Raw genomic sequence first — 12,059 nt, forward strand, 5'->3', positions numbered from 1 at the left:
TTCAAGCTCTCGTCAGATAAAAAAAATTAGGATTTTTTTAAAAAGAAAACAACATTTATATGAAAAACTCCTCCCAAAATACTTCTATAAATCCGCCACTGATTTCAGTATAAAATGGTCTTCAAGGTTGTATCCGGAAGAATATTGCTGAATATACAAACGAAACGAAATATTTGTTGTGCCTGTGCTCATAAACTTCAAGCTCCTCCCAAATAAAAATTAGGGATTTTTAGAAAAATCAAACATTCAGAGAAACCCCTCCCAAATAATTTTCTAAAAACCCTACTGATTATTCCTATCAAATGGTATTTAAGGTTGTATCTTGAAGATTGTTGCTAACTCATTGCACAGCTACAGTATAACAAAAATGTGGAAGTACGCTCTGACAGATGTATTGAAGAATATAAGTTTAATTATGTTGCAACAGTCAGTAAGATTACTAAGCTCTAAGAAATGAAACACTGATGGCTAAAAATAAATTATCTAGAGAAGAAAAGCATTGTCCATAACTCAGAAGTTAAAATTAAGTTAAATGACCCCTAAAGTTACCCTCAAATACTATGTACTTTATGTTTACTTTAATTCATAAAACATGTGCTCCATCCATCATGATGGTGAATTCCAGAGCGAAATATGGCATTTAGGTCATGAAATCTTATTTAACTTTGGAGTATACTACAGTGAAACCTGTCAACTTGGCCACCTGCTTATCTTGGCCTAGTTCGTCTCGAACCTGCATTTTCCCATAAGACATTCGTTACTTACTACTCTATAAGTTGGCCACCTGTCTATCTTGGAAGTTGGCCACACTGAAGCAATGTTTACCCTATGATGATAATGATAAATTTACCTGCGTATCTTGGCCACGCAAAATATGTTTTGTTATGTTTATTAACTCTTTCTTATTCTCATATGAGAGGCAGATGTTCTGTATTTGTGACTGGACACAAAGAAACATGGATTCGCACGATTTGTTCTTGGAGGTCAATGGCCAGAACACTACCCTCAAAGGGGTGGTGTAGGAAGGTGTGAATATGAAAAAGCACGCACAGGAATTCAGGAAGTGGTTGTAGGTATTTGTTTTACCCTATCTGTTTTGGTAAAACCATTAGCTATATCAATTCCTCTCATCAGTGGGGAGCTTTAGTATTTCCGGAAAATTCTCAAGGTTAAAACTAACCATCTCAATTGTCAACTATTGGCACCTGTCGGCTTGTTAAAAGATAGCGGAGTGTTTGAGATATCAATTCCTTCAAGATTTTCTCAAAACATCTTTGGCTCCGAGGGAAACACTTTTAGCTCATTAACAAGAGGTAGTTAACTACAATATTAGAATGTGCATATCTGCCAAAAAGAATAAAACAAATACGTCTAGAATGAACCACCATTCAGTAACAACTGAAAAGAAGTCATATGAATTGCATATGAATTTCTCAATTTATAACTTAGCTTTTCTTGTTTTCAATTTGAGTAAGTCAATGTGTTATAATGTCAATTTCAATAAACTGCGTACATACGCTTCTATTTCATGGTTGTTTGTGTTATTGTGTTTTCAATCCGAATAATCCAATGTACCAGACTAGTTTTCAGGAAGGGAAAGGTATGCACATATATTAAACATACTATAGCAATATATTCTAGTACTGTATACTTTTATGATTACTCTACATGCCGTGGGACGTAAAACTCAAAGATTTCATTTCATTTTTTGCTCTACATGTATTATTTATAAGTAGCTGTCGTGGCACTGCTTATTAAAATTTTACAATCAAGTAATACTAGAAATCCTATTCTAAAAATACACAAATCACACTTATTTTCTGTAAGTTGGCCACCTGTCTAAGTTGCCCACTTTTTGATGGAACCGATGGTGGCCAACATAGACAGGTTTCACTGTATAAAAAAGCTATCTAAATAGAAAACTCATGAAAATGAAAAAAAATCCAAAATTCTCGCTTTTTTCCCCAAAAGCCGGCTTTATTGCATCTTTATTTCTTTCTGACATTAAAGAAGGCTCTCATCGGAAGACACTTCGGAGACAGTGACGAAGTGAAGATAACCGTGCAGTGGCGTTCCTAAGAGGGAAAAGAATGGACATTTGTCTGTGGGCGCAGCACCTTGGGGATGTCAGATGGATATTACATTTCGAATAAATTTTAGAGTTTTCTCTTTCTTGTTTTAGAGTTTTCTCTTTCTTGTTTTCCTCATTTGCAAAGTATCCACAATTACATGTATTTATTTCCGAGTTGAGAGACAGTGGAGGAGGAAGAAGAAAATACATAAAGAAACAGCAAAGGAAGTAGGGTACGACTGATGGAAAGTTTGATTCACAAAGTACACACAGAAATAAGAGACATATTTATAATCTTGAAGAAACTAGCCTCTTTTTGGCTTTCTTTAAAACTTAAGAGAACTGATGTGCACGACTAATGAAAGTAGGTTTAAACAGAGATGCATTTTGATTGGAAACTTTTATGGTACAAACTTGTGTATCTTGGAGATGTTCAGTGAAATAATGCACTGCCGAATGCTGTTCAAGACAGAGCGTAATTTTAGCTTTAGACATTAGAGGACCTGCTTCGTTTTATTATGCAGTGTGGAGATAATGTATGTGTATATCTAAGAATTGTTCTTCATGTCTTACTGACTGTTGCAACATCCAGTTCTTAAAGGTGTTTCAGTAAGTTAAAACTTGCCTTGGCTTTGCTGAGTGTTAAACGAGAGGTTTCCGACAGTATAAATTTTGAGGACCTAATCGATAAATTTGTAGCAGCATAGGCAAGGAGAATTTCTCTTTGAAGTTACATAATTACATCTAAATCATTACATCCAACTGCGTATTTCTTTTACTTTTGTACCGGTACCTTTTCAGGTTGTTTTGGTAGTGTTTCAAATTTTAGCAATGTTATATTTGACTAATATTTTAGTATAATACAATTCTGCATTAACTTTTTATATGTATTTTTATTTTTTGATTCTGCCCTCCGTTTTGAAATATATCTTCAAAGCACTTGTTCTTTTAATCATTTTTTTTTTTTTTTTTTTATCCTCTGCATCCCCTAAACGTATGCTACGAATTATAGGATTTTGTGTTCTGAAACTCAAAAATTTCCGGAAAAGCATGACGGACCCCGTATGGTTCATACCTTGTCATGAGGGAGCAAAGGGGAAGGGGGCGGAAGAACTCTTGCTACGCCTCCGCAAGTGCGGAGGGAGTTTCTCCGTATGCAGAACACGCATTTTTTTTCCCCCAAGAGGGGTTTTGAAATCTTGTAAAGCGGTGTGACAGATGCATCAACGTCTTTGTTTCTTATGTGGAAAAATAAAGTAAGTGTTCTTTGTTTTCGCAGTATAATGCATAAAGTCATAAACAGCTATATCCACGGCTGGCAGAGGCAACTTACTTATCGACTTAGTATTTGAAGGTACTATACACAGTAGACACTGTATATATCTTGATAGAAAAAAAAAACTGTATTTGCTTGTTTTTTCTCTGAACATGTGCTATTTATTATAATCTGTAATTACTTTTTTTCTTTAAGTATGTGTCACTTTTCGTTTTTTTTTTTTTTCAGTTGGATAAACATGTATTGCTATGTTCTTTGTTATTAAGTAAATCTACAATCTTAGTGTTTTAAGAATTAAACCTAACAGAATTGCATTGTTTCTTTGCAGATGTTCTATCATGTCAGGAAGTGGAGAGATAACAGCCCAACAGCCCCATGTTGCCACCTATGTATTTCCTGTTACTCCCGTTGGCAATGCCGTGACTTCAGCGGATGGCACCTCGGTAACGACAGTTTCTTCCGGTGCGGAAAACACTACAGCATCGGAAGGATTAGTCAGTGGTTCTCTCTCCGCAGATCCTGCAGGGCCCATCAACATGCCTCGCACTGTGGCCTTTCGAGGACACACCCGCAGTGCCAGCCACGGAGGAACTGCCAGTCCGGCTGTAGGGGCTGTTGGAGTGGTTGGTCGGCCCTCAGCTCTGAAAAAAGGCCACACGCGAGCCTTTTCCCAGGGTCAGATTGTCGATGGATCGTCGTCTGGTCAGGGCCTTCGAGGTCATAGCCGAGTGGGGTCAAAGACTGATTTTATTCTCCCACCAGGTCATCAGGATCGCGATACGAGGATTCATCATCAGATATCTCGAACAGACTCAGTAGGTTTTGGTCATTCTCGTCAAGCATCCCGCTCTGAGTCCATTTATACACTAAGACAGCATGTGCCTTCTTTGTCGGATCGCGTGTTCTTTTGGCGACGGAAGAAAGACGGTACCGAAGAGACTCATTACCGCCGAATAGTGCCGAATCATATAGTACCCCCAAACATTCCCAAAAAACAGCATCCAAACAGTATCTACGCGAACAATTGCGTAAGGACGTCAAAATATACCATTCTGTCGTTTCTACCAAAGAACTTACTAGAACAATTCCACAGAGTGGCAAATTTGTATTTTCTGTTCATAGTGTTGTTGAATTGGTTCCCAGCTATCAATGCATTTGGTAAAGAAGTGGCGATGATTCCCGTGTTGTTTGTGTTGGGAGTTACAGCTATCAAGGATATGTTCGAGGATCGGAGGAGGCATAATAGTGATAAGAGGATAAATAATTCAACATGCCGTGTATTTCGAAGGTAAGTTTTACACTTTTATTATACTTTTTGTGTAGATTCTTTTTTTCTTTTCACAAGGGATATTTTGTAGCAATCTGTAGCATATTCTTTTGTCAAATTGTGCGGTTTTATCAATACTATTGGAAAATAAGATTAGTTTGATCACTCGCAGCCTGTGGCAAGGTACTGGCGATTCTGAACAATGGTGGCAACAGAACTAACTACTTAAAGGTGAAGATAAAGTGTTGAATGGATTTTAAGGGGTTTAATATATTGTAATCCTCCTGTTGCTGAGGACTGAACTTATTCTTTATCAGGATTGGCTTAAGGAGGAGGCCTCTTATCTTTACCTTTGACATTTTTTAAAGCTAAATTTTAGTAGGCCTTATAGTTTTTAAAAATAATTGTCAAACTGAGAATAGTTATTTCCAAGGGATAGTCTGTGATGTCACAGTTTGCTACTCGTATTCCGAGTAAACCACACAGAGGGAGCAAGAAGACAGCAAACAACATTGACAGAAGACAGTGTTGGTAGGCAAACAAGGTGTAGTCGATGTTCTGGGGTTATACTACTCATGGATTCATGTGTAATCGTATACTGCCAATACTTCTTTAACTCCATTCCACCTGTCTCTTTCGCTCCTTTCTGTTGAACGTCTTCTCTCTGTCCTGACCCTTTACCTTCATATTTTGACCAGTCAGGAGACCAGTCATATGTTTACCCTATGATGATAATGATAAATTTACCTGCGTATCTTGGCCACGCAAAATATGTTTTGTTATGTTTATTAACTCTTTCTTATTCTCATATGAGAGGCAGATGTTCTGTATTTGTGACTGGACACAAAGAAACATGGATTCGCACGATTTGTTCTTGGAGGTCAATGGCCAGAACACTACCCTCAAAGGGGTGGTGTAGGAAGGTGTGAATATGAAAAAGCACGCACAGGAATTCAGGAAGTGGTTGTAGGTATTTGTTTTACCCTATCTGTTTTGGTAAAACCATTAGCTATATCAATTCCTCTCATCAGTGGGGAGCTTTAGTATTTCCGGAAAATTCTCAAGGTTAAAACTAACCATCTCAATTGTCAACTATTGGCACCTGTCGGCTTGTTAAAAGATAGCGGAGTGTTTGAGATATCAATTCCTTCAAGATTTTCTCAAAACATCTTTGGCTCCGAGGGAAACACTTTTAGCTCATTAACAAGAGGTAGTTAACTACAATATTAGAATGTGCATATCTGCCAAAAAGAATAAAACAAATACGTCTAGAATGAACCACCATTCAGTAACAACTGAAAAGAAGTCATATGAATTGCATATGAATTTCTCAATTTATAACTTAGCTTTTCTTGTTTTCAATTTGAGTAAGTCAATGTGTTATAATGTCAATTTCAATAAACTGCGTACATACGCTTCTATTTCATGGTTGTTTGTGTTATTGTGTTTTCAATCCGAATAATCCAATGTACCAGACTAGTTTTCAGTCAGTTACTGCAGAAGATTTCATTTAGTGGCGGTTCTTGAGGAAAGTTCCATCAGTAAACATTTAAATTTTATCGCTACGTATCTAGCTGATCTAATATACTCAATCTTATATAGGTATGTGAAGCTTTAGCTTGTGCCAATAGTTTTACCAATATGACTTCCCTCAAGAGTCACTGCTGATTTTCATTAGTATCTAATTATTTCCTTTTCGACGTGAAATATGTAAGAGGAGGCAGTAGGTCACTTGATTCTTTTAATCCTATAAACAGCGAATTTCTATAAGCTACTTTCTATGAACGATATAGAAGATGAAGGAAATCTGCAAAATATGTATCTGAAGTATATTTAATTAAGAAAAAGTGGTAACTTTGCTCTCCCCAATAATTAATTAATCTAAAACAAAATTACAGGGAATAATGAAGAGGTTAGAATATATCTGAAACAGTGCATCAAACTATGCTATGCCCATTTTTGTTTTCATTATATAGTTTAAAGTGGATTGTACTATTTTTTGACATGCTATAAAATTAATTACACTCAGCGGCGCAAATCTGTCTTCAACATTGGTGGGGACGGGTAAGACTTTTTTTTTTTTTTTTTTTTTTTTTTTGCGGTGTTCAAAATATTTATGAAGTTGAAAAACAATGCTGTGAAGGATCAGGAGAGCAGAGTTGTCTTAACATTGAGAGGCGGGCAGATTTGAGGCTTATTCTGGGGGAGATCAATTTCATCTCACTTTTCTTTGTGGCGACCGGACACAAATCATCACATCTTTCCCCAAAACACATTTCAAATTGGATTATTGGGGGGGGGGGGATTTCCCTCAGTTCCAAGATTGGAGAGGACATGTCTCTCTCATCCCCCCGGGATTTGCGCCAGTGGTTACACTCAGTAGGAGGAGACAAATTAATGCTGAGAGGTTACAGACAGACATCAACGTTGAACACAACAAAACTGTTTATATTAGAAAAATAATAGAGTTGTCAGGAATTTTCAGAAAAAGAAAGAAAAAAAATAGTTACATACATGTATGATATTTGTATATAGTTTCACATAGTAAAACGTGCTAGAAAAAGTAAAACTTACGTAAGTGCGTCTGGTTCCAAGCCTTTTGATGCTTGTCATGATGCAATAAAAGAGTACTTGAGTTCGAAATCCTTAGAATGAAAAAAAGGTGAATAAGAAATGTTTGGTGTATCCAGCAAGAAGGATATTATTTTACGCAGAAACGAGAAAAATGAGGTTAATTTAATTTAATTTAATAAAGTTACAAGAATGTCATATAAAATTTTAAACAATTGAAAACTTCTCTACAAGATTCTGTTTTAGTGGGGAGCGGAAAATAATTTATGGCGGTATAGTTGGAGCTTACATGAAAGTAGAGGAAATTTACTATCAGTTTTATGTGTTCCCTAAGATAGTCCTATTTTCTTTTTAATGCGTGCAATACAGTTTTAACTATTAGTATTGTTTGATCATTGAAAAAATGAAATGAAATATCTTAAGTTTTACATCCAACTTTATGACGGCTAGGCTAAAGGAGACGGTTGTTCATTGAACTTTAGCGTCCCTTATTGAGAATTTAGTTATGGGACGTGGATATACAGTTTAAGGCAGCGTTTCCCAACTGGTGTGCCGTGAATGGACCGCTGGTGTGCCGCGAGGAATCGAAACAAAATTATTAATTTTATAGCAATGAAATTGCAAAACGTAGGGAAAAATGTATATTTGTGTTTCACATTACTATGAAACCCTACTATGAATCTACAATTTTAAGTATCATACCGGGTTACTATTCTGTATATTTCTAATGTTGAAAAAAGTGTTTGGTATCATTGTTATGACCATTATTGCTTCTTTATTGTTGCAGACTATTTCGTAACTTGAAAATTTAAAATATTATTCAATCTTTTCGACAAATTAGCTACATTTGTGTTTTAAAAGTAAAAGATTTGTTTGTTTGTTCGTTATTTAGTGATCTTCCTTCTTAGTATTAGGTTGGATACAGTTTTTAAAAAGAAAGCGTATTTTTAAAAACCTGCAACAATATTTCTTTGCAATTGTTTTCTATTTTTAAATTAGAATGAAAAATAAGCATAAATAATTGTCACGGGGAAAAAAAACAGTGATAGAGCTTTCTTCTCTGTGAGAAGATCAATAATCACAGAAAAGTACCATTGTGTTTTATTTTTACAAATAATATCAATAAGTGTGCCGCGAGAATCCAAGTAACACCCGTAGTGTTGAAAAAGGTTGGGAAACGCTGGTTTAAGGAGTAATCTGAACCTCCGTTAACGCTTTTCCAGTAGTAATCTAACCTAGAACCACTTGCACTAAAGGGACCAGCGAGATGACAGTTGTATATATCTAAAAGAAATAAGAGCAGAAAGAAGTGGTGGTGGTTGTAAGTGGTCAAAATTGAAAAATTAAAATATGGAGCATGAAAATAGTAAATAAGTAAATAAATAATATTTGTAAGAGGAAGCCGTAGAAAAAGAAGTACACAAAAAGTGGCCAAGTGACTTGTTTGTATCTAATATTATTCCTCAGTGTTGAGCAATGTATTCCGTTAGCAATTGTATCTATAGATTCCAGGAAGTGGGTTTGTTATCTATGTTTGTGGTTTTCATGTTGGGATTGTTGTTTTGTGGTATGTTTTTACTTTGGAACAAGAATCGGAAAAAAGAAAGTCTTATAACTATGAAAAAAATAAGTAGAATTCGAGATTTCAGCGGAATTACACGTTTCGTGACCTCTTCATGCCGACAAATTAGATTTGGCGTGTCTGTCTCTGTTCGTGCTCCGTATGTGTAAAAGCCACAGGCTACGCGGTTTAACACATCGTCACTAAATTTTCAGCTCAGGGTTTTGTCAAGAAGTTTCTTAGATCGTCACCCTATATTCAAAGGATAGCTTACTAGAAGAGGATAAGAGTAAAAAATTATCATTTTTATGCAAACTGTTCTGACGATTTTGTGTACGTTTCGTAAATACATATGCAATTTGTTTCACACGGAAAAATCCTGAAGGGATAGTTTACTGGTGGAGATTTTTCTAGATTTCTTTTTAAAAATCTTGGGAGTTTGTTCTTATTTCATGAATAAATTATTTGTTAATAATCCTACAATATAGTATGGCATACGTAATTGCTTTTTTTTTTTTTTAAAGTGTGTTTAGTCAGAGGTAGAGCACTACCTCTGGTGTGAAGGGTCCTTGATTCGATCTCAGGCCATATGAATATTATGGACATCTGTCCGTGGATTTTCCCTGGGATCTTCTATTGCCTTCCACATTCTCATTTCACCAATTATTTCATAATCTATCATTTTCATAAGTGAGCTTTGTGGTGGACAAAAACTGTGTGCGTGAGTTTTTGTCGGGGTTCTTTCGTTTCCTCCCACTTTCTTCATTCCACCATTTCATTCGTTTCTCATCATAACCGTCTCCTTTAGTCTAGCCGGCATAAGCGCAGGACGTAAAACTTAAAAGATTTCATTTTTTTTTCAATCATTCTCATTAATCATCCATCTCCTTCAGCCTAAAGGGCGTATCCGTGGGACATTAAACAAAAATTTCTTTTCATATCCATTTCTCTACTTAAAAATAAGTCCAGAAAGGATAATTTACTGGTGGTGACAAGTTTCTCTCAGGTAATTCTTATTATAATGCAAAAACATATCGATCTGTGAGTAACGATAATATCATACGCAAACTTGAAAACATGTACGAGTTGTGGGTTTCATGAAAAATATTAAGAACATTAGGAAAATATTTAGATAATCTTATTCCTTATTATAAACGCAAGATGCCTCAGTCTCCCAGTCACGGTAATTTCCAATAGTTCACGGTCAGATTAATACTTGTCGCCTGGTGTACTGCCTCCTACCTCACGAAGAGAGATGTCGCTAGTGTGCAGCCAATTTGTAGACAAGCTGGGGGCTTGAAGGAAACAGTTAATTTCTTAAAACGTTTCCGGCGATTTGGCCATATTTCAGATATACATATACAAGGTATTTCAAAATGAATATCGGGGTTTTAAGGGTTAATAAATTTATTCATTAACATACATTATAAATGATACAGCGAATGATAGAGCAACTCAGTTTTTGCTACAAATGTTCAATGTGAGCATCATTCGTCACACGGTACATATCGAGTCGGTAGGCGAGAAAGGTCCATGAACTTTCCGCCGGGATATGGCACAAAACGCATTCAATTTAGGGGAGTCTCGTTGCAATTGTACCATGTCGGGGAGATTTGCCGACCCTCAGATGCGAACATTATGTGTGTTCACGTCTTGAGTTAGGTAAAATGTCGATTCATCACTGAAGTCGACACGATCCACAAAATCTTCATCGTCATGCAGCAAGATTTTATTTCCGAAGTTGGCATGTAAACTATACTCTGTAGGCTTTAGAGCATGTAACAACTGCAAACGGTAAGGACGTAGTTGTAAACGTCTCCTTAAAATTCTCAACACGTACGGTTGCACTGTAACTACAAATTCAGTCTTTGCAGAATGTAGAATACAAAAAACTTTCTGCTCACTAGTCGCCATCTTTACTACTAGCGCCTTCTAACGGAAGACAGGAAACTATATGCGCATGCGTGCGCACAAAACTGTTTGAGTTGCTCTTTCATTTGATAAAGTTAATTATAATAAGTTCTACAAATCTTTAAAACCCCGATATTCATTTTGAAACACCCTTTATCATAAACTTCATACAATTTGACGTATGTCACTTCTGGAGGGATGCGAAATGCGAATTTTCCCATAGTTGTTCATTTGCATTAATTTGACTCTCTAGTTATGAAGACATAATCGTGGGATGTTATAGTAACTTTTTTTTTTCCATATTTTTCCAGACGGAGCACAGACCGCTATGTTCCTTGCTTTTTTTTTTTTTTTTTCAGTCATTTTCTAATGGGAAGAGTAGTAGTTGTACAGTGGCTTGTAACGATTAAAACCAGATGTGCATCCGTGTTCCAGATCAGTTCCTGTTGAACGATCACGAAATCGAGACAGGTTATGTAACATAAGTTTGAAGGTCCGTTGTGGCTGTTAGTAGACTATATGTGCAATTCTTGTTTAGGAAAAAGTTAAAGGAATTTTTTATAACATACCGGGAAATGTGCTTTGCGTGAAAAATCTTACCTTTTATTTTTTTATAACTAAAGAAAGCTAACCAAGTTGGCATTTAAAAATAATTATAGTGCAGTATGAAAGAAAGAACTTTATTTTGACTTCTGAACTATTCTATGGGGAGGCCGGTAGCCAGCCCAAAAATGTAGGGGGGTGCGGCCGAAGTTAGGGAGGGAGCGATCCAACCATATTATAGTTCATTTGCAAGCCTACCGTGAAAATTTTAAAGGGTCCACCGAAAATTATGTGGAGCGGCCCCCCTAGACCCCCTGGATACGGGTAAATATGGAAAGTGTTACGAGGGTAGTCACAAAAGTATCCCACATAAAGAAAACGCAAAAAAAAAAAAAAAAAAGGAAAAACTTCTTTATTTCTCAAGATAATCTTTTAGTTCGATACACTTTCCTCAGCGATATTCAATAACATCGACACCCTGTTCATAGTATGAACCGTCGAGCTTCTTAAAGTAACCAACCATTAACCGCAGACGCCACCTCTTCTTTGTTGGCAAATCTTTTAACACAGCCATTTTTTTTTTTCATATTTGAAAGATAAAATAATCCGAGGGTTAAATCTGGCGAATAGGGTGCGTGAGGAAGCAATTCGAACTTTAACTCTTTAATTTTGGCCATCACGATAACGGATGTGTGAACATGCATTGTCTTCATGAAGCAACGCTTTCCTTTTCGACAAATGCGGCAGTTTTTGTTTCTTGATTTTATCACAAACCGAAGCACGTCTAATTACGGCTTCAATACTGTGAACAGAACGGATATGTTTAAGTGTTTTTCGATTCTCTTCGCGAAGCAAACCG

At 36.3% G+C, this 12,059-nt stretch overlaps 1 protein-coding gene across 6 annotated transcripts in view; it reads left to right on the forward strand.

Annotated features, from left to right (window-relative positions):
• The window catches only part of LOC145681107 (phospholipid-transporting ATPase VD), a 325,531-nt gene that overhangs the window by 19,145 nt on the left and 294,327 nt on the right, over positions 1-12,059 (forward strand). For all 6 annotated transcript variants that reach the window (XR_014130730.1, XR_014130731.1, XM_081752516.1 and 3 more), the window contains exon 2: positions 3,676-4,635. Coding sequence is in view for 4 of the 6 variants with exons in the window: in XM_081752516.1 (XP_081608642.1) it covers positions 3,686-4,635 (950 nt within the window). In the remaining 2 variants the exon portion in view is untranslated. The remainder of the gene's footprint in view (positions 1-3,675; positions 4,636-12,059) is intronic.

Source organism: Thermobia domestica, chromosome 3 (assembly GCF_964235325.1).
Source record: "Thermobia domestica chromosome 3, izTheDome1.hap1.1, whole genome shotgun sequence".
NCBI lineage: Eukaryota > Metazoa > Arthropoda > Insecta > Zygentoma > Lepismatidae > Thermobia > Thermobia domestica.